Genomic DNA, 24,181 nt, shown 5'->3' on the forward strand with positions numbered 1-24,181 from the left:
GATAATAAATGTAGAAGAGTGGAGATTTAATTCCACTGTCTGAAGCTATGGTTCCTACATTATCTGTCCTAAAAAAAATAAACATAGTTAAATTGAATGATATAAAAAGTACAAAATTATGTGTACCCATACTTTTTAATCACAGGTTACAGAGTCCTAAAATCGGTAATATGGCGAATAACCACACTTTTGTTGATCACATAGCTTGTTTTAGCTATAATCCAAAAGCTTACGCTAACTAGCCTATGTACGTCGTCAAACCTTGACGTCACTTTCCCGCCGGAACGTACTCCCTTTTCGTGACTGGATTTATGGTTGAACGACTATCAGTTAAAACCTGGTTAAAACTACTTCCTCACCACTTACCAAACATGATATTGGATAATGACATCCAGTGTTTCCTGACATTTAATGTGACTGATTTTGACACCGAGGAAATAAAGCAAATTTGCCCGTGAACTATTTATCAACATAGAGGCCATGTCTAAAACCAGGTGATCACAAATATCAATGTTATATCATCGCATCGTCCAGCTCTAAAACTTACAAGTAGGTTTTTTGTCCGTGTTTATTTAAAAATGTCAATTTATTCAGATTACAGGATGACATTAATTGATGAGTTGTCAATACAACATTGTCAACATATATATGCTTTTACCCCAAAATTCAGCATATTGACACAAAATAACTGCAAATTCACCTTTCTCTGCCCGGAGTCCACTTGTTTCTGTCAATTGCAGCGATCCATTTGCTTCTCAGTTCAGTAGCTTCAGCAGTCTGTAAAAATATATCTCAGATTTCTTGTACAGTCAATCTCAAAGCTCCTTCCCGTAAGTCGCCATCAGCGACACATAACCCTCTATTGAACTAAGGCCTAATCCTGGGTTAATACAGTAAATCATATTTATGTGATTAGCAATATATATATACAAAATTTATTAATTAAGTAGGCTATTTGAGGCAACAGTTTTGTCAATTTAATTCCAAACAAACCGGCTACCAACTCTACCAAAGACTATCAATGCCTGAATACTGTAGTCAAGCATTACCTGGAAGACACAGGATTCACCACTCTGCTGTATCCCAACTGGTTAAAACACAACACATCACAATCATGAGTAGGTCACAAAATTGATAAATTAATGCGGCAATTCAAAAAGAAAGACAAACCGAAACAGACGCTGGATTGTACATCTATTAAATGCATTTATTGATTGTTGGCTGACATGATGGACAGCTGTAAAGAAGGCTTGTTGTGTGCTCAGTAGACATGATGATCAGTGAATTATATCTCCAGGGTGTCACCATAGTCCCACATACACAAGCACATAGACTGTGTAACGAAGGCATGGAGGCGCACGTCACCTGTTCCCTGAGTTTAAAAAAGACACAATTCTCAAAGTTCAGTGGAACTGAATGACTAATGATCAACAGAGGTTCTTAACCAGTGAGTCTGGCCCCAATAACAGATGTCTGGTCTGTTAAAAAGTAGAACATGCAACTAACCATATCATCAAGTCCACTTTGGATTGCTAGTACATTTTCCCATATATTTTGCTCAGCAGATCAAAGGCCATGGTGTCTTCTGAAACCAAATCTGGGACCTTAATCAAACAAGTGGAGAACCACTAGTCTAGATAGCAACCCTAATGTATTTGAGTTAGAGTAGAGGTTAGGGGAACAAGGGTTAGGATCCAGATTCCAGACATGACTGTTGTTGGGTTGTGGCACAGCAAGTAAGCACCAGATTCGAGGAAGAGGATCACTGCAACTATAAACAACATGAACAATAATAATGACATTGGAAATGACAAAAAAAAAATGTCTGAATGTTTCTTAAGCATCCGTTCCCAGCAGAAATCTTTAAATGAGATTATAAAAAACTTCTAGACTGGCTCAGTGATTCAGATAAGCATTATACAAGTAAGAAAAGTCTTGATGTACGTCTGTTTTAGTCCTAGCTAGCAATGTCGGTCACCGCCTCTTGCGGCCCGTCTCCGTCCGTGTTCTTTTTCTCCAGGTTTTCTGTAACTCCTCTTGTGTCTGATTGGTCTTTTCGAGGGATAGAAGCTCGCTCCTGTTGGACGTGAGAACTTGCGTAAGGACTCGTCCTCGCCTCTGGTAGGAATTCCTCAAGATCTTGCAGTATAGTTTCAAGCAGTCTTGTGTCCGAAGGTGGGGCTGGTGACATCGAAGCCATTGGGAAGGGGTTGGGCACAAACTCTTCATGGCTACTCTCATCCAGATTTCGGGAGCAGTCAGAACTACTGCGGTCGACTACGTCCACTACGTAGTCGTCCAGGTTAAGTGTGCGTTCAGTGGTTGGGTCGGTGCGGACTACGGGACTCGAAGACTCGGATTGAGGATTTGAGGAGGCTAAGGTACAACTCAAGTTCTGGATCATATCTTGCCCAGGAGTCCCGTCCCTCGGCTCAACATCTGCAGCGGTTTGGTCTATAATATCCATTACACGGTCCAGACAGTCGATGGTACGGTCACTGTCGCTGTCAATCGTGATTACAGTGGGTGAACGGAGTTCCCTCTTCCGCTTTCGGTGCTTCTTCTTCTTCTTCTTCCGCTGGTGCCAATGTGGTTCGGGTGCCCTTCTTTCATAGATGATCTCCACACTGGGAGATCGTTCCCTACTCCGCCGACGACGCTTTTCCTTGGTTGCAGTTCCATCCTCGTGCAGCCGCTGGGCCGCTCGCTCCAAGTGCCGGGTTTTGTACTTGCGTTTCCCACTTGGTTTGTCCAGGCAAGACCTTTCGGATTGAGAATCAGCGCTGCTGCTACTGATCGCTCGCTTGCGCCGTTTACGACAGCGGTGTGACTCTCTGGGATGGTGGGAATTAAGGAATGAGTTCAAGTCGGGAGACCTGCTCTTATTTTCCTTGATTTTCCTCTTCCTGGAGTAGGAAGGAGACTGTGAGAGTTTCTCTCGCACGTGGCACGAATGTTCTAGGCTCGTGTTGTTTAGAGAGGTAGAGCAGTCGCTACCGTTTGACCCAGAGACAGGGCTGCCGCTCCAAACAGACACCGTTGGACTCTGACCGGACCAACTTGGAGGCGAACGTGTTTGGATTGGCGAGCAATCTGGGGTCTTGTCGTGCCATGATTGCTCTGACCTCTTGGCTTTTACTTTGTTGATTGAGCGCTGATGTGAGTCTTTGCGCCTCTCGTGCGCTATGAGCTCAGTGTCATCTCGATTCTGCCGTAAATCTGAACCATCGTTGGACGGGTGAGCGCGGCAGGGCAAGTAATCGGTCTCTCTTTCTCTGCTGAGTGAGTCCGAGTGTGTCCGCTGGGGACTGCAAGAGGGAGCGAGGCCTGGGGATAAACTAGCAATACGCAGGTTCATATGGGACTGCGAAGGGAGCTCCATTTGGGATGTCTCAGATTTCGTTACTGTGGTTGGTGTCTTCGTATCGGCTGCCTCCTGCTCCTCTTCAGACGAATCCGAGGAGAGCTGAACAAGCTCTGGGGTCCTTTCGGCCATCGGCTTCACGTATCCCACAATCAGGCACTCTTCCTCTTCGTTATCTTCACCCCGTCCAGCTGACACGCTGCTATTTGCTGCAGGGCCAGTCGTGTCAGGGCCACTGAAAGGTGGGGCTGTGCTTGAGCTTGGCTCCGCCCCCTCATCCTGTGATTGGCTAGAAGAGGGAAAAAGGGTTGAATAGGAGGGACCAGGCGTCTCGTCATCCCACGCTGACTGACTCAGCAAACTTTCCACTCCACTTGCATTGGCAACGGACGCAAGGTGTTCCTGGACAGCGGAGGGATTCTCTGTCACATTGTCCTCACTATTATTATCATCATCATCATCATCATCCTGAGAAAAACAAAACAATACAACCATTAAGACTGAACCTCATTAACTTGTATGAACAGAACCAAAACCATAATAATAGCCTTCTGCAGTTCTCTGACATTATCTGCTTACAGTGCCAGAACACCTCATAAAGAATGATTTCAAGAGAATAACAACTTAAATTATGTTCTGACTTACTATAGACATACTCAATATCATTAGTATAAATTAATTTGGTGAATGACCTTTTCCAAAGTGAATTATAGCGCAATTAAAGCATAGATTATATTAGTTTGTGTATTCCCTTCGAATTTAACGTATGTTGATAGATTACAAACGCATACTCTACCAGTGAAAGAAAAGAAACTTATGGTTGGGGATATCTGGAGCTTGGTCACTGCATTTAGGGTCAATCCTGTGGTCTAGTCTAGTGGTCCAACAGAGGTTTCATTTTTTACCTCTATTTATTGGTATTGCAAAACCACTAGTTTTTTTTTATTTTTATTTAAGGCGGCTGTCTTTGTGTGATGGCCCACAACAAATTTAGGGTTATATGAACGTTTACGTTTCCGCTCAGAGTTGTCCAAGTTCCTTGAACAAGAACTGATCTATAGAGCACATTACAAGTACATATAAATGTTTTGCACATTCTTGTTCTTGAAACAATAATTAGCTCCAAGACTAGCACCCCTTGGAAGTTTACTGAAGTTAGGAAGAAAGCTTTGTATAGGGGGACGAAATGTGAATTTTCAGCTGAGCCAAATTGCAGGATGAGGAAAAATTACTTCATACAGAACATTTATTTAAGTACCGGGTACTATTAATTAACTACATGTATTTACTATAGGGTTAGGGTTTGGTTGAGGGTTAGTTGCATTTAATTATGCATAATTTACTGTTATTACTATGGTAAATGTAACATATGTAACAAGGACACTGTAAAATAAAGTGATACCTGTATTTTTTTAAAATAGATATAGAGAAGAAGAGAGGAGAAAAAAAGAGTGTTAGTATTAATGGATCAAGTGTTGCAAAAAGATGCGTCTAACAGGGCCACCGATGGTCCAGGGCACCAATGATCATGTGTGAGAGGTGTGTTAGTCGTAACTAAATGTAACGTTTCCCAGAGATGTCTCACCTCAGAGATGGCGATAACGGAAAGGTCCGAGCTGCTGCCCTCCTCGTAGCTGGGAGCAGGACAGTCGTAAATGGCCTGCTGGTCATACGTCTCCATGTTGAGGGTGGAGCGAGCGAAACTCACCAGCTCGTGCAGGAAGTGGTCAGTGCGCGCTAACAGGAAGGGGCGGAGCTCGTCCCGAATGGCCGAGTCCTCCATGTTATAGTTCATAATGCGCGAGATGATGATGTTCTGCACGATGTTCACCAGCGATCCGTGCGATCCGTACAACACCGTGAGCTCGCGTTGCAGCCAAGGCAAGAGTCGCCGCAAACATCCAGGGTTTTGCCGTAAGAACGATGCTGAAATATCCCTCTGCCGACCAACGTCTCTCGTGTTACGCACACGTACGCCAGTCCTGTAAAGCGCACGCCGGAACGAGACAACATCTTGGTCCCGTAGGCGTCGCAGGCTCCGCCCCTCGCCCCGCCCTTGCCTGCGCGCCGTCAGTCGTAGCACCATTTGCTGCACGTCTTGGTTTTCCGTTAGCGCCGCCGCGTCCGTGAGACCGCCGAACATGACGTCCTCCATCGGTGGGGAAGACGAAGGGACGGGTTGTTGCGCTCTGTGGCTCCGCCTCTCCCTGCCTCGAAGGGCTCGGGGGCGTAGCACGCGCTGGGGGGCGTTGCTAGCGGTGGCGTTCGCCGCCGCTCCATTCTCCACCGGCGGCACCACAAACTCCTTAAAATCTTTTTCCCCTTTGACCGAGTGGTATATGGAGTGGAACGGCTGCTTGCACAGCGGACACTCCGCTTTGTTTTTGGACCACTCGTGGATGCAGCGGAAGCAGAACTGGTGCAGGCAGCGGTCCAGCGACGCCACGTTATTGAAGCCGTCGAGGCAGATGGGGCATTTGGAGTCTGGCGACGCGTTGGCCAATAAACGCTGAGAAGATTTGCCAACGCTGTCTTTCTTCCTCACACGCAACTTCATCTTAGTGGGCGCCATCATCTACGGCACACACAAAAATGTCAGCTCAGTGTACAATGCTTAGCTCGTTCCCTGTAGTATATTGTATCCAATGCAACTTAGAATGAGGCACATTACAAGCAATTTATTACACGAGTCAACAACATTTACGTGACATTTAGTTCCCGCCTAAAAAATTTGTTTTTTTTTGTTCAGGTTAAAGAAATTAAGAAGAACGGCAAAATATTAAATGACAATATATATGACATGTATTCTACATTGATATGGCGTGTAATATGACATGACTTCAATTATACAATAACAAAATACAACAAACTCCATGTACACCAAAGACGTAAGGATTTTTTCTTTAATTATTATACTTAATTGCTTCCCTAATATAACACTGACTACCAGCCACCAGTTTGGCAATAGCATGGTATAGTTTAAGTACTTTGAAATACCATGTAATTACAATGTTATGTGAATCTTGAAACCATTTGGTACTACACATTACACCAAAACACCATCTAATATCATCACAATACCATAGTAGATTCAAAGTATCGTTTAAGGGTTAATGCGACATTTAGAGTACATAACTTATTTACATAAAGACAATCCTTCAAATTAAGATCATTCAAATTGAATAAACGAAGACATTCTTGTGTCCCTGAAAACACTGACGTCATCGAACACATCAAACACTGAAATTGTGTTCAAACTGACGTCAAAAATGGGACATGTTTAAAAAAAACAGTAACACTGCTGTCGATATTTATCGAGGATCACTGACGTTAGATATATCTCTCTCTCTTGCCTTCAAAGCTAAACACCTTTATCGATAATAGACGGATACATAAGTGAAATCTGATTGAAAATAAAACAAACGGATAGTTTTATGAAACAGTCTCTCACCTGATCATCACCTCCTCATTACAAAGCCTTCGAAAAACAATGTAAATAATCCAAACCGCATGCGCGCACCTCCATAAGAACAACTATATCACATCAGAGTGATATCCGTGATGATAAACACACAAATGAAAAGAAGATGTACATTAAAAACCGATGGAAGTGAAGGAGTTTCGCACTGCTGTTGAGAAACAGAACACACAGCAGAGCCTCATCCGGCAGGCGTCACACGCATGCGCGCCCCCACCGGAGCGGAGTGGTACTGCGTCTGCAGCGCGATCACGTGAATGCAAGCGATTTCTTTCTTTAAATGCATAAATTCGTAACATAAGACAAAAAAAAAAAAAAAAAAAAAAAAACACCATGTAAATCCTAGAGCGGTACTGCACATGCAGCGCGATCAGGTGACTGCAAGCGATTTCTTTCTTTCTTTCTTTCTTTCTTTCTTTCTTTCTTTGAAACAAATGTATAAATTATAAACAAATTAATTAATAAATAAGGTTCTTGAAAAGTAAATGCAGAAATTCGTCACATAAGAAAAAAACATCAGAATTTTCCCAGACAGCAAACTGACATTGAATCAACGTGGAAACGACGTCTCTCATGACATTGAAACAACGTTGATTTGCTCATCGAATTAACGTTGAACCAACGTCAGACGCGGCATTCTTCAAAGCTAAATGAAATCGAAAATTGGTTTGCTTTCATAACGTTGAAACAACGCGTTGATTTCAAGTTGATTTTCCGTTAGTTTTGAAAGAATGACGCGTCTGACGTTGGTTCAACGTTAATTCGATGAGCAAAACAATGTCAGATCAACGTTGTTTCGATGTCATGTTTCCACGTTGATTCAATGTCAGTCTGCTATCTGGGTTGGCTTAAAAAGTCGAAATAATGATCAAGAAATCACATAAAAAAGTCATAATTATGACACATGATATGAAAATCATAATTATACCTTAAGTCAAATGGAATGAAAAATTCGAAATTCTAAAATGAAAAGTCGAAACTATGACGTAAAAGTCTAAATTATGACATTAAAAAAAATCATGAGATAAACGTCTAAATTATGACACAAATATATTTTTACTTTTTATGTGACAATTTTTTTTCTCCATTTTGCCGGAAATTAGACTTTGGTCAGCTTTTTATTTTTTATAATATATTTTACGTAATTTCTTTTGCAGTTTGAACATAATTCTCATTATGTCAGTATTTTGATGAATTTGTAGAAGGACTTTAGGAAAACTACGAAAAAGCCCTGGGTGAACCGGTAGTGGAATAAAAGTTACTTCCGGCCGTGATCTCATGGTAACCGCGCTAACAAGAAGCTTTGAGTTTCTAAATGTAAATATTGAAGTAAACAGACATAAAACCATGCTCGTCAGTCGACGCTGTTTGGACAGAATATTCTCGATCGTGAGTATCAGAAAATACAGCTGCTCATGACATAAACTTACTGACGATTTGGGTATTTCAATAAATTATTCATGATAAATATAGTAAGCTATGTATAGTAAGAATGGTAGTTATCGTTATAAAGTTACTTTACTACCATGGCAAATAAGATACAGTGTTCTGTGTCTATTATAGTTTTATTTATATTTTTGTCTTATTATTTATATATTTTATAATTATTTCAGCTTTATTCCAATGAACGAAAACGATCATGGTTTTAAATTAAAAAAAAATAACAAGACTATAGATATAAGCTTATAATTCTTATTTAATACTAGGTTAACGTTACTTATTAATACTTGATACTTAGCTGCAGAACTAGAAGATGAAGAGAGTTGATTGTTATGTTCAGTTAAGATATATGATGATGATGATGATGATGTGTGTGTGTAGGTTCTTCTGGCAGTGGTTCTGCTGTCCTGGGGCTTCGTGATCTACGGCACACGAATCGCTGCTCAATGGGAACTGGAGAAGAGACAACAGATCAAACAACAGCAGACATGAAAGATGATTCTCAGTTCGTCTGATGGACTTCAGTCGTTACAGACTCATCTAACGTCCAGAAAACCTCATGAAACAGCAGAGATCTGGAGATTTTTGAGAATATCTTGTATATAATGTATTTATCTATTTGTTTCATTAGTTTAATTCAACGATGTAAATACTTAAATTTTGTAATGTATTTAAAAAAAAAAGGATTTTCATAAATTTTTGTATGTAATTATTTTTCTTTAGATCTGACTCTGTATAATTTGGTCAGACATAAAGAAATATATATTATTTAATAAAAAAAATATTTTTCCACTGAGAAATCTTTTGAAGACTTTCTTCCCTTTGTTTTTTGTTAAAAAAATATTTTATAAATTTTGGGGGGGTAGAATCCCTTACCTCCACTTATATTTTAATAAAAAAATTATAATTTATTTTTAAAAATTTAAAATATTTATATTTAAAAACCTTTACTGAATTATTATTATTTATTTTTGTATTTGTATTTTTGTTTAAGTATTTTTAATACTTTTCTGAATTATTATTATTTATTTATTTATTTTTGAGTAATATATATTTCCTATAACATGCTACACTATCAGGCCAGTAGGTGGTGTAGTGCACTAGATATGTAATAACGTGGAATATTCCAGCATGACTGTGACTGTTATTTATTGGTTCTGTGTGTTCAAAAGAAAATATATAAGACAAAAATTAAATAAGTCTTAGAATTAAGGTAAATCACTGGTCAAAACCCCATTAGTAATGTTGAAAGTGTGGTTGTGTGCGTTCAAAAGCCTTCTCATTGGTTACAGTGTTATTTTACTATCACTGAGATACTATTGTAGATTTATTAATATGGGTTTTAGTTGAACTTATTTAGTTATTTTATTGTGTTTTGTCATTTTTTTAAAACCAACGTACGAGTGTAAACGTCACGCTCCTGAAGCGCGAATCTCAGGCATTTAAATTTCAACGGTTATTTTGACGGTCTGCCTGAGGAGAATCTGTTTCAGATTTACTTATGTTAGTATTTAAAGTAAAATAAAGTAGAAATGAGACGTTACTTTGACAACTGGCTGGAAAAAATAAGGTTTTTATACATTTTATTTCAGTTAACGTCATTTCAAATTAAAATGTTTTGTATTTAACTTTAGTCTGTTTATTAATTTATTTATTTTTTATAATTTCAATACGAGTTGTAGGCTATTTCTTGATGACGTTCTTGAAGTTTAATTAATATCAATCAAATCTCTGTTATATGAAGGTCATCCTCACTCACGCTCGTGTAGTTTATGATGCAGGTTTAGGTTTGTGGATCTCCGAGGCTTTCATCATGTGTCTGTTTCTTGTGTTCGCTCTGTGTGATGTTAATGAAATGATTGAGTGAATGGCTCTTTTGTGCTCGTGCGGTGCTCACGCATTTCATTAGCCTGATTATTCCTCTCAGCCCGCTAAGATAATCAGTGTGTGTTGGTCACGTCTGCAGCGAGAAACTGCACATGTAGAACTGAAATGTGTGAATATGATGCTATACAACTGATCTACAAAAAAGAAAAGAACTCATGTCATTTCACACAAGATATGGACAGTTATTTTGTTTATAAATTGCACTCATCATTAGCAATGATTAGTCTCTTCTGCTCACCAATGCTGCATTTTTTTTATAAAAAAAAATACAGTAAAAGCAATTATTACAATTTTAAATACGGTATATATTTAAATATATTTTAAAATGTAATTTGTTGCTATTTAGAATGTTTAAAAGTACAAAATAAAGTACAAATCTAGTTGAAATATATATTCATGTATCATATATATGAATATACATACTCATCAAAGAGTTTCATTCTTTTATTTAGAAGCTTCAAACTGTAGTGTAATCATTACAGATGAAGATGCATTATGATATTGTGAATCTGCATCAGCTGCAGTCGACATGTGTGACGGACTTACCTGCCTGTCTGTCTGTCTCTTTGTCTGTCTGTCTGTCTGTCTATCTGTCTCTCAGTCTGTGATAATTAAACACACGCATCAGTCATTCGCTGAAGAGCTTCTCATTCAGAACAACACCTGAGACCATATTCTCTCTCTGTAACCCAGATACTGTTAATCCCTCTTTTCACCATGCCTTCATTTATGTTAAATGTGCATACACAATATTTAAGTTCAAGGTTATTTATATAGCCCATTTAAAAACAACCACATTCTGGACTAACTGAAAGCCATGAAGAGATGACTGATCCAATCCAACATATAAAGAAGTACAATAGTCAAATCTAGGCCTAGTAAAAGCATGGATTACTCTTTCAAAATCCTTGCGCGGCAGGTAGGGCTTGACTTTAGCCAACAGTCTCAGCTGGAAGAAACTGGCTTTTACAACAGAGCTAATCTGTTTTCCAAATTTTAAAGCATTGTCAAATATCACACAGAGATTATTGGTAAATGGACAAATATGTGATCCTAAAAAACCAAGAACATCTACACAGGCACTTAAATCCCCAGGACAACCAAACACAACAACCTCAGTCGTATTAGTCTCCCATTCGTAAGAAATGAATGGTTAAATTGAAACTTTACATTTTTTTGATGGGCAAATAGAACCATCATATGCATAACAATGAAAAGGTATTTATTTTTTACTTTTTAAATGGACCCCAAGGGCAACATGTACAACGAAAACAGCACGGGTCCCAATATGGACCCTTGGGGGACGCCACTAGTAAAATTCACCAAGGTGAACAGAAAAACTTCTATCTGACAAGTAGGATTGGAACCATTTATGGGCTGTGCCCTTTATGCCAACACACTGTTCAAGTCTGGATAAATGAATCGAGTGGTTGAGCGTTATAAATCCAAAAGCTCTAATACAGTAGAGTTACCCGAGTCGACAGCTAGAAGAAGATACTTAGAAGAACTTAAAGGAACACTCCGACTTTTTGGGACTTTAGCCTATTCACCTTATCCCCCAAAGTTAGATAAGTCCATACATACCTTTTTCATCTCCATGCGTGATATAAGTCTGTTTGACGCACCCACCGCGAGCCTAGCTTAGCACAAAGACTGGATGTGAATGGTTGCAGTTAGCCTACTAATCCAAATAAGTGAAAAAATAACGCAAACATTTTCCTATTTACAGGTTGCGATTTGTATAGTCATAGAGTGTACAAAATGCAAAGTTATATGAGACACAGACATATTTTAATCGTATAAATACTGGGAACTATATTCTCTGAAGGCGAAGCACTACTACTCGGGCGGAGTGAGAACCGCAGCACCTGAGACGCGCCGTTGTTTCTTCTGTCAACAAAACAAACGTGACTAACTAGCTAGTAGCTGACGTGAATGGTGATCATGGCTGATTTTGAGGAAATGTCAGATGATTTTTACTTTGTACCAAACCAAGATCCTGAACCATATCGGTTTGAGCCAGAATACACAGACGAGGAGTTACAAAGTTTTGAGGCTGATAGACAAGATGCCGAACAGACTGAGGAGGTCGAGGGGAGAATCCGAACGAACACGGACTGGTGGTGTAAATGAGGAACATGTCAACCTATGCCCACAGAAAGCGAGTGCATTTGTTGTAGTGAATGGGAGCGGGTATTGCCATCAATGGCAAGTCGTGATGACAATGAAGATCTTTGCGTCACTATCACGGAGGAATTCTCTGCCCTGATACACCCGGCGGTTTCACTGTCGATTTTTCTTCCCGTTGTGACTAGATCAACTGGAAGAAACGTCCCATGCCGAGTGAACCGAATGGACAGCTGTCCTCCAAGTAAGTGCATTTTGAATGATCATAATGCATACAGGTAACATTAGTATTATGCAATTGTAGTATACACACGCAAAAACAAAATATACACACATGCAAACTGACTGTTGCCACCCTTGAAATAGTCTGTCATGATAACCCATACACTTGATTTACTAGTTATTCATACAACTTTTCAATACAGGTTGGTGTCCTACCGCATAGTGTTGGAGTGGGCCCTGAAGGGAGAAACTTTGGGTAGAAGCAATCGTAAACCATTGCCATCATGTGTGATTGGTGCCATTCGAAGAAAATATCCTTCAGAGACTGGTGTCTATGTGGGATTTCAAGAGGCTGAGGATGCAATTGTAATGTTCTAAGTATGCATGAGTCAACACCAATCATATATAAAGTAATTAGCCTATACTACATGTCTTTATCATACACAAACCATAAACTATGGTATTGCAGGAATACAAATTGCATATTTAGTTTTTGTTGGCATGTTGTATAAAACTGAACAAAGTTACTGTGAGTAAAGATAACAACATAAAATATAAAAGAGCAACCTAGAAATGTCAGTATAGTTGTAGTCAAGGAAATATATTATCGTTTCGTCCCTGACTACATTAGTCTGTGATACACTTTGCATATTCTAGTCATCTTGTCTGATACTTTGGCACTGGTCTATGAACTACACTGCCTAACATTTTGTTCTCTTTCCACATATGTTCCATCCTTTGACCTCCTACAAGACAGCAGAGTTTTATTTCATTTTGAAAATATGTGAAACTTTGGTTTCTTTTTTATTTATTGTTTTATATTTTACACTTCAAATAAATTATTCTAACTTCTACATTTGTGTTTTCATTTTTATTGACATGTGTGTAGTCAGTATAAGATTGTACACTGTATAACTAGTTGGCCTACACAAGGCAGATAAGAGAACGAGAAATAATGAGAAATATTCTTGTTTATTTTACAATTGCCGTACCACAATAACCAAAAACTATATACAAGAATAACAAAAAGGGAACTTTAGGTGGCAGTGGTGACATACTGAAAAGCAGGACTAAAGAGTGATAGGTGGGTGGGGTTATAAATAAATCCTTTTATTTATTTATAACCATCTCAGATACCATTATGAGTCTGGACCTGTGAATCTTGATGTGTGTCCGGCAATGACATCCTCCTTCCTGGGTTTTGAAACTGTGGCGATGTGGCGATGACATCTTGGTATTTCACCGATGGATCCAGCCTTCTCTGAATGACTGCGTCCATCAATTCGTTCCTGAAAGTGTGTGTTGTTTCCTGGTAGACTGGTCGGGCAATCCATTGTTTGGATTGTTTTTGGAATATCACATTGTGTCTTTGGAGGCCTGAAATGAAAATCAACATGATTGAGGAGTTTGGTCTGTTATGATTCTGTTCATAAGGTTAAATAATAAATAAATAAAAAATGTAATATTATTTTCCAGTTATACCAGCAAAAGTGTCGATTTGTAAATGATAAATATGTTCTATTATATTTTTAGGTGAAACATTACATACAAATCAATACTGACATGTGTATGGCTGCAAAATTTGAAATATCTGGAGGATATAGTGTTTTATTTATAATATGATATATGATGATATATGATATATGTTCAGAACTAACCAGACGCTGTTTTTGCTTGTTCACGTTGTGTTTCGTGGTTCTCGTTATGGTCCATGACTGCCAACATTGTTCGTGCTTGCATTGATGCATATTCACAGTGCAAACTTTTGGGACAGTATTTTAGAAGAACATTATGGTAGACCTCAAGTTGTCCTAGTGAAAGAGAAATAGAAAAATACTTTATAAACAGTACATGGAACAATGCTTACAAGTAGTATGAATGATCTGTTGAATATTGGAGTTATTTTATTTTTATTATCGTCTGAGGTGCAATATTACCTTCTAGGGCTGGGTATTGAGACAAATTCCACGATTCGATTTCGATTCACAAGCTTGCAATTCGATTCGATTCAATATCGATTATTTTGGATAACAGTTACAATAAATGGCAATTTTTCTCAAGGGAATCAAATCTCTTAAATGCTGTAAACTATGGTCTATATATATAGTCTAGTTGTAGCCTATAGGCTTCATTAGCCTAATATGAAGGTAATAATGAACTGTTTTGTAGCTATACAAAAACTTAAATTACACTTTTATTTATTTTTATAATAAGAAGATTATATGAAATATAAACATTTAAATGGTGGCTGTCATAAAAACTTGCCAGATTTATTCAAACATGCATTAAATATTGAAAAACTCTAACAAGTTTATGTGGGTTTTCTGAGGTAAATATGACGATACATTGATTACAAGCTGTTTAACTGACGTCTTTCCACGGTTGAAACGCATATTGAGCGAATCAATGTGACATGATACGGATTTCGATAAGTTGTACTCAATCTTTTAACACACTTTCAGATGCTCATTCATGTTTATTTGGCGCTGTGACTGGTATTATTAAGCCGGAAGTGAGATCAGCGCTGCTGCTTCTCCAGAGCGATCTCACGCCACAGCGACAAAACGCTATTTATGTTTTTGAATTTCTAAAGAAAATGGACGTAATTAGAAAATTGAGACTTTGTTTCATATCAATAGTAACAAAGGACAAAGATTATTGCGATTTGTTGGATGCGCGCAGCCGCGATACAATGATCCATTCATTCAACTGAAACAGGATGACTAATCGATTCTTGAGATTTAAGAATCGATATCGGTTCGTAAAAATGAGAATCGATTAATATCGAGAAATCGATATTTATTACCCAGCCCTAATACATTGTAAAACTGTTTCACATAAAAGGTTCCCACAGAAACTAAAATCCATGGAGGCAATCCAATAGCTGTGAAATCTTTGATAAACATACCTGTGTGTTTGAACAGTGCCATTTGTTCCAGGTCTTTCAGGAGGCGTGCATTCATCACCACTTCATAAAGGGCCTTGTAGGCAGGGGAGTCTTCGGCCAACCATTTCTTCCTCCTTTGCTCGTTCGCTGGCAGTTCAGTGTGGTAGCATGTATGTTCCTTGCCATCTTCTTCCCAGCGATGGACCCCGCAGATATGATGGAGGATTGACTTCCATCGTCTCAACAATTCCTGTAACAATACAGCGCAAGCAGAAATCTATTCAGCATCGTCATAACAGAAATAATTTGAACCAAAATAGAACCTAATTAATAAATTCTATGTATGCACGCCAGTAGTCAAAATACACTGTGCGGTATAAATATGCATATGAGAAATAAATTAGACTTTGCCTATGCAATATGTCTGTGTGTGTATAATGTATGATTGTGCACCTTTGGATCTCCTTTAGATGAGCTAAAGCTCCACCACATGTGATTGATCACACTCTTTATCCAAGGAGCAAGGGCCATGCAGTTCTTGCGATTGGATGCCAAAACCAATTTTCTTTTAATTTCTGAATTAAAATAAGGAAAAGCATTATAATAATAGTACACTTCAGAAAACACAGAGAGTAAACCCAGACAGCACAGCCGAAGTATCAGGAGTTGTGAACAAGCTTACACCAACAACAATAGACGACTAACCTTTTCCAGTATGCCATGGATCAAATTTGTGTTCTATATTTGGAAAATCCTCCCTCATTATTTTCCTGATAGAGGGATGTCGGTCCGTTGTGACAACCTTTACATTGATGCCTTCATCTAGGAGCTTGTCCAATCCTTTCTTGAAACCGATTGGCTCCATGGCATCAGAACTTTTGGCCTGGGTCACCTAGAGGGAAAAAGTATAGACCCTTTTACAGTTGGTAAACATGGTGACGTTTTTTTTGTGGGCGGAGGCAGAAAGATCCATCTGGCCGCTTCACTAACGCTAGTTAGCAAGGATTGTTAGCTTGTTTTTTTTAACAATGACTGGAGAAAATCCGATATTATCATAATGTGTAAGGTCACTCAGTGTCCAGGACCACGATTGTTATTTTATCGGACAGAAACCAGATTGGCCGACCCGTAGCCGCCTACACGCTCACTCAATGCATGGACGATCTGACAGGATTAACGTACGTTACCTCGGGTGAGTGGCCTGACTTCTACACCTACCTTATAGAGAAACCGATCGTAAAAACATGAGTAAAAACTATAATTCTTTAGATGCCTATATGGTCCTCCTGTACAAGACTTGTGTGTACGATCCACCAGTGTTGTAGTCGAGACCACCTCACTCGAGTCCGAGTCAAGACCGAGTCCATAGAGAGTCGAGTCCGAGACCAGAGACGGTCGAGTCCGAGTCGAGACCGAGACCAGTGAGGGTTGATTACCTAATTTACTTTTATTTACTTAGAGAAATCCTTTTTTTAATACTGAATTTACTTAGAGTTTAAAAAATATGATCAGTTTAGGGTAAAAAGGCCACATAGTAGGTGGTGTTAAAAGTAATTTTATTACAATTTGTGATGCGCAGTTGCGCACTAGAAAATCACCAATCACTGGGCGTGTCAATCAATTTAAAGAAATATTTTATTAACATACATTAATAATCATGAAAAATATTTTGAACTGAACTCGAGTGGACTCGGGAATAATTCCGAGTCCTAAAAAAAAAATGTTCGAGTACGCAACATGACATCATGACTTTTGCGTAAACATATACGCCACTTTCGAGTCAGGTGGCGTGTTATCTCTACGCATTTTGAGCTATCCGCGTGTATGCGTGTATGTCTACGCCATTAACGTCCGCGTCATTCCGCGTCTCTGAACACGCAGTCAAATCTCCAGTCATAAATGCCATTAACCCCAGTGACGGTTAGGTTTAGGGACGGGGTTGAGGTAAGTCATATATTTATATAACGTTAAGTCAACGGCGTTCATAAACACACTGAAAGGCGATTATGCGTCTTGATAGCACGCAAAAAATGGAAATACGAATTGGCGTGTCATACACACGCTACTTCATGAGATCAGTCTGGAGTACGAGTCAATTCCAAGTCCAAATGCACACGAGTCCATGACAAGACCAAGATCATTAAAATATGGCTTCGAGACGAGTCCGAGTCTCGAGTACTACAACACTGCGATCCGCAGTTCTGCCAAGCCAGCGCCGAGACCACGACAATGTAAAAAGTGACTTTACGGTGCGATTTTAATGATGTGAATATTTTCTAGAAATAAAAGTTCCAGATACAGCATATTCATTTTTCATCAATTCTCGCACCAAACAACACAACAAGACGACATTTAATAATAGTAACAATTATTTAAGCTCCTTATTATGTAGCCGAATCTGTGCTGGTTTGTATTGGCCGCCTCCAGTTTCGCCTCCTAGCACCGTGACGTAACTGTGACGTCGGCGCAAAAGGGGTCTATAAGACGTTTAAGAACAGCGACTGATTTTTCGCATTTATTATTATATTTATCGTTAAAAAAAATGTACCTGAATCAACTCAAATGTTACAATTTGATTGGTGGAGTCATCCACGAAGGAATACGTAGAGTATTTGCAGGAATGGCCTGGGCTATCACTTCTCCCATCTCCACAGACCCGTACTCCCTCACCATCCTGAGTCTGGCCGATGAGTCTTGCTCTTATAGTGTCCTCCTGCTTCTTGTATTTTTCAGTAATGACTGGAATCAGGTAGCTGGACTGTATACTGTAGTAGGTGGATTTATGGGGCAGCTGAATGTTCAAAAGCTCTGCCCACTCAGCAATATCTGTGTAGGTAGCACCGGTGAAGAGTGTTGCTGCTGCTGATAGCAGGTTGTTCTCCGCCATTCCACGAACACTTGGGCATGATTCCCAATCTCCGGTGTGTCCACTGTTACATTTCCATATTACTCTGATCCTGGCGCCAGATGTTTTCACAATTTGGTTCAAATCACACATTTCAGATCCACAAATAGTGCATTTTTTAAAGAGTTCCATGAGTTTGGACTCATTTACCAGCCACTTTCTCTCTTTCCATCCTCTATGTTGTCCAGGAATGCTTGCCGTGCTTCCTGTGGTAGAGGTGGCGGGGACGAAACTGGAGTCAGCAGGATCCGCGACTGGTTCAGAGGCCATGCCGATATCCAAGGCTGATGTTGCTGAACTGATATCCATTTCAGAATAATCAATTTGTTGTGTTTCCTGTTGACGACCAAACAACATGTAAAATTTTAGTTTCTCATGGCACCTTTAGAAGCACACATCTGGGTTTGGATCGTGTTGGTTTTCAACAGTGTTGTAGTCGAGACCACCTCACTTGAGTCCGAGTCGACACCGAGTCCATAGAGAGTCGAGTCCGAGTCCGAGTCAAATCCGAGACCAGAGACGGTCGAGTCCGAGTCGAGTCCGAGACCAGAGAGGGTTGATTACCTAATTTACTTGAGAGAAATCCTTTTTTTTTTTTTTACTGAATTTACTTAGAGTTTAAGAAATATGATCAGTTTATGGTAAAAAGGCCACATAGTAGGTGGTGTTAAAAGTAATTTTATTACAATTTGTCATGCGCAGTTGCGCACTAGAAAATCACCAATCACTGGGCGTGTCAATCAATTTAAAGAAATATTTTATTAACATACATTAATAATCATGAAAAATATTTTGAATTGAACTCGAGTGGACTCGGGAATAATTCCGAGTCCTAAAAAAAAAACGTTCGAGTACGAGTCAATTCCGAGTCCAAATGCACACGAGTCCATGACAAGACCAAGACCATTAAAATATGGTCTCGAGTCCGAGACGAGTCCGAGTCTCGAATATTCAATTACTTGACTGTTATATTTGGCATTTCATGGTGATCAAGATAAGTGTCAGCTGAATTATCAAAATGCATCTAAATTGACTTTTTTTTGTTTTTGGATAATATTTTTTACCTATCATCATGAATAGAGAAGCTGGCTTGCTACTTCAGGGTGTATTAAAAAGTGATAAATCAAAATGGTCAAATTTAAGGCCATTAAAAGTGTTAAATGTAGTCTGAGAGGTATTATTTTTTAAAATTAGGGGGGGTTTTTTTCAGACTATCAGGTGTCCTATTTTGTGTTTGCGTTAGTCCGTATAAACATGGGCTTTAGCTTATCTGGGCACAATCAAAGATCTTTCATCTCTGTCTATGTTTGATGCTGATGTCATATTCAGTGGCTGGACGATATGACGATATATAGAGGCTATATAACCCTGATATGAGTGATCACCCGGATTTAGACCTACCTACCTATATTGTATTTATATAAAGCGTTCACAGGCAAATTTGCTTTAGCCTATGTAGATCTATACATTGCTTTTATTTCCCTTTTATTGAAATCAGGCAAACATAAATGTCAGGCGACACGATTGCTGGCTGCATGTCAATATCCATGGATCAATATCCAGGAGTCCAACTATATTGAGTCCAGCATTTAGTTTAAATTGATCAAATTGTTAGTTTTAGTCGCATTTTCGTTTAATAGTTTCCCCTATTAAATCCAGTCAGTCAGGTTGAGGGGGGTTGTACCGGCGGGAAAGTGATGTCAATGCATTCCCTCTATTGTTTGGTGCGTAAAAAAAACATCAATGTCAACTAGATGGGAGCTAATGCACTTCGGTCGCAAATGCAATCCACTAAACATAGCAGCGTGCTCTAAATCTATTCATTTTTGTATGTTATAAATGTCAAAATCTGTGTAATAGAAAGGTCGCTGGTTAACACTTGCAATTCAGTGTCGTGACGGTTTTTAAAAAAAAATTCTGAAGGTAGTAAAAAGGTATTAAAAAGTAGTAAATTTAACTTAAGTACCCTGTACTTACATCAAAGATAAGACTTTTTTCTGGCCTGCAGGTAGGCATCATTATGGACGATGAAGCAGTGTCCTATAAAGTAAATATAGAATTTGTTACAAATATCACACAGAACGTATAACACCATTGAATGATAAATTATTAATTATCCTACCAATTGACGTGTCCAGCTGGGTGCCAAGGCAATCAATGCCTTTGTCCCCGACCCCGTAGTTGTCAGAGCAGGACTTTTGAGCTGCAAAGGTAGTGGGGCTTTGAACTCTGCAGTAGGTACAGTACAGGTTTTTCTGGGGGTGAAGTGTGGTACACCTGCAAAAAATTCCAGTTGATCCAGCTGCAGGTTACTCGGCTCATCCTAATTAATAAATATCACAGAACACAAAATAATTATTTATTATTACAGGAATCAATATACATCTAAAATGCAATTTATTACAGCGGAACCAAATGTATTCAACAGCATATAATACAGTAATGGCAGATAATTGTATTAAAATATGCTAGAATAAGGGAAAAGTAATAGCACAATGAACCCACAGACAGTAGCCTACCCGTGCTGGACAATATGACTTTCTAAAAGAAAAGAAAAATTAAAACAGATTCATGTCTACCCTTGTATGATTCAGCTGGTTGAGATTGATATGGGATTTTGAAAGTAATTAAAAGTAATTAGCCTACATTACACTGTTGAAGAGGTAATTAGTAACTAGTAATTAATTACTTTTTTAGAGTAACTTACCCAACACTGCATACGTCACACACCAAATGAGCAACATCTTTTATACATTCAAGGAGTTACTTGTCATTTGCTCAAATTAACAACTTAAAAATGGACAGTTGAAGTCAAGTCAATGTTGTAAAGTGTGAATCTTTTTTGTTACATATCCTATCAATATTTATACAGAACAAACATGACTGGACCAAAGAGGACCTGGCAACAGATCAAGATCAAATATAAGAACATTTTGCAGACTGGTAAGTGTCTGATCAAATTTTGGGACCCAACAGTCTGCACAGGTAGCGGATGCCATCCCTGGAAAAAGAGTAGGGTAGAGTGGGGGAAAATGCCCCCCAAGGGTCATAGTTTATATTTCTGTTTATCAAAGTCTTTTTTTTGACACTTTAATGCAGTACAACTAGGCGGTAAAATCAAAATATTTGAAGAAAACATGAAAAAAATTACTTCACGTGAGCATTAGCTAGCTAGCTTGGTGAATGCAATGATGCAAAGGACCCAATGATAAAACACAGTGTCTTTTAATGAATTTATGGAATATATTTCACTATTAATATACTAATTTAAGTTTAATATTTATTTAGGGTTTTCTGTTTTTCTTGATGATAGTGATGAACAAAAGCTACATCAATTATCAACCCATAGGCCTAGTGTAGAAATCAAAATATTCAAATGTAGAAATTTGGCTATTTTGTACATTTCTGAAATAAATATTAATAGGTATTATTATTATAATACCTAAATATTAATAAATATTTATATATATATATATATATATATATATATATATATATATATATATATATATATATATATATATAATTGCATTACTTGCCTTTTACTTTTAGAGATTAAAAACTATGTTCATTTTGCTGTTGATCTGCTGTTGAGCTTGACTGGCTGTTAGCCTGGTCTGGAGCAGGCTAGCTGCACATTATAAATCGCCATGGTAATTTATGTGCTACTGCTTTCGTGAAACCGGCTTAATTCACCCAAGATATCTGGAAAATCCCGGCTTAATCCGCTATCTTGGTTTTGTGAAACGCGTTCAGAGCGCGTTCTAGTCAACAATACAAACATTTCAGGGGATATATATACATGGAGCGCGTAAACAACTGCAATTTGCACCCTAATCATATAGTAGTGTCACTAGCATTACATTAAATCTATCTAAGTTAGCTAATGGCACTGTTACAGTAACGTTAGGCTAAACATCTACAAGATAATGGACCGGCTACTTACCGCAGCCGCAGCACTTTGTCCTCCAAGTGATTTTGATGGGATGGCCGTGTCCTTCAGCACACGTTTCGTGGTTCTTGTGGCAAATTGCATTTTTTCAATATAGTCGTCGTCAGTGAAATGTACAGAGCAAACATAATGTCCCTTGATACTCTCTTTTGGTGTGTTTGGATCAATATTCAGAGCAATTAGCCATGTCCTCATCCGGTCAGCGTTTCTAGTTGGGATTCTGTGAAACATCATGGTATTACCTGGTCTCCCCTGTTTATTGTCGCAGCTCTTTACACTGCAGCGAAAACCCATGATTGTAAAACACGCTTTTACTATTAATAAATTGCTGTCTCTGTATCTCAAACTCTGAACGAACTTTCCGCTCCTCCTCGCCACGGCGCGTATCAGGTGCTGCGGTTCTCACTCCGCCCGAGTAGTAGTGCTTCACCTTCAGAGAATATAGATCCCAGTATTTATACGATTAAAATATGCCTGTATCTCATATAACTTTGTTTTTTGTACACTCTATGACTATACAAATCGCAACCTGTAAATAGGAAAATGTTTGCGTTATTTTTTTCACTTATTTGGATTAGTAGGCTAACTGCAACCAAATACCTCTAGTCTTTGTGTGCTAAGCTAGGCTCGCGGTGGGTGCGTCAAACAGACTGAGAATCATAGATATATACACTAGACCTCACCTTGGCTACGGCAGTTCATTGGAACGAATGCGTCAATAGAGCCGCCATCTTGAAACAGAGGAGCCCCTCCACTTTAATGCATCAGCGTCAGTGTAGTAGACACAGGTCTAACAGAAATAAAATCACCATAAATCATCATGAATGGGATTTTTCTTGTTTTTTTGGTTTGTTCCAACGGTTGATTCCAAAAAGAATTTTTTTTTTTTTTTAAACATTCTTCCTAGTTCAGATTTCATCCGTGAACTTCATACGCTGCACAAAAGTCCGCCACCATCAATGAATTCGAAGTAAAGGCAGAGATAGCAGCGTTACCTAGCTACTTCCTATGAAAAGACCCCTGTTCCAAGATGGCGGCGGTTATGACGCATGCTTAGAACCCCAAGGTGAGGTCTAGTGTATATATCTATGACTGAGAATAAGGAGTTGACGTCATTGTACAGAGCCCCTCCCCTCTCCGCCATGTTGGTTGGATTCCCACGGCAAAACAGTGTATTGTTTACGTGTGTTTTTAGCTCGGGTAGTAGAGGAGTTTCTCGAAATACCGCACTGTTTTACCATGCCTGGAAGTAACTGCTGCGTTAAAAACTCCCCCAGTAACTCACACGAGACATATGGAAAATATAGGAACAATGGAATACAGTTTTTTAGGTTACCGAAATGGACAGAGCATCAGGGAGTCTCTGACCTCTGAAATCTTACTGATCTCTGATCAGTAAGGTTTGAATATTTTTCAAGGAGTCTCTTCTGCTCACCAAGACTGTATTTATTCGATCAGAAATACTGTAGAAATTGTGTAATATTATTCTAATTATAAATCATCTGTTTTATATGTGAATATACAGTAAAGTGTAATTTATTCCTGTGATCAAACCTGAACTTATCATCATTACTCCAGTCTTCAGTGTCACATGACCCTTCAGAAATCACTCTAATATGAGGATGATCAAGAAACATTTATGATTATTATCAATAATTTTTTTGTGGAAAGTAATCATAATACATTTTATTTTTAAGGATTCTATGAGTTGAAAGTTCAAAATAACAGCATTTATTTGAAATAGAGATCTGAAATAGAGATTAAAAATGTCTTTACTGTCACTTTTGATGCATCCTTACTCTGAATAAAAGTGTTAATTTCTTTAAAAACACAAAATCTTACTAACCTCCTCAAACTGAGTTTCGTAATATAAAATGACGTGAAAATAAATATCACCGATCACTGGGATATCACCATCA

At 38.6% G+C, this 24,181-nt stretch overlaps 2 protein-coding genes and 1 long non-coding RNA gene across 3 annotated transcripts; 1 reads left to right on the plus strand and 2 right to left on the minus strand.

Moving 5' to 3' along the window:
- Nucleotides 1–1,181: 1,181 nt before the first annotated feature.
- On the minus strand, nt 1,182–7,114 carry toporsb (topoisomerase I binding, arginine/serine-rich b). The gene is made up of 3 exons (XM_039679115.2): nt 6,816–7,114; nt 4,950–5,939; nt 1,182–3,832 (listed from the first exon to the last, which is right to left on the minus strand). The coding sequence occupies exons 2-3, from the start codon at nt 5,937–5,939 to the stop codon at nt 1,958–1,960; spliced, it is 2,865 nt and encodes a 954-aa protein (XP_039535049.2). The 5' UTR covers nt 6,816–7,114; the 3' UTR covers nt 1,182–1,957.
- Nucleotides 7,115–8,097: 983 nt separating this feature from the next.
- LOC120484103 (uncharacterized) lies at nt 8,098–9,091 on the plus strand. Its single transcript, XR_005623663.2, has 2 exons — nt 8,098–8,231; nt 8,664–9,091. It is a non-coding gene; the product is annotated as an uncharacterized LOC120484103 (long non-coding RNA).
- Nucleotides 8,229–24,045, minus strand: LOC120484079 (uncharacterized). The gene is made up of 10 exons (XM_089124255.1): nt 22,257–24,045; nt 20,433–20,633; nt 20,288–20,350; nt 17,954–18,646; nt 16,111–16,297; nt 15,859–15,980; nt 15,427–15,655; nt 14,177–14,329; nt 13,672–13,895; nt 8,229–8,735 (listed from the first exon to the last, which is right to left on the minus strand). Exons 1-10 carry the CDS (start codon nt 22,554–22,556, stop codon nt 8,619–8,621), a joined length of 2,289 nt encoding a protein of 762 aa, XP_088980381.1. The 5' UTR covers nt 22,557–24,045; the 3' UTR covers nt 8,229–8,618.
- Between the last annotated feature and the right edge of the window lie 136 nt (nt 24,046–24,181).

This window comes from Pimephales promelas, chromosome 20 (assembly GCF_988280905.1).
Source record: "Pimephales promelas chromosome 20, fPimPro1.hap1.1, whole genome shotgun sequence".
Lineage (NCBI taxonomy): Eukaryota > Metazoa > Chordata > Actinopteri > Cypriniformes > Leuciscidae > Pimephales > Pimephales promelas.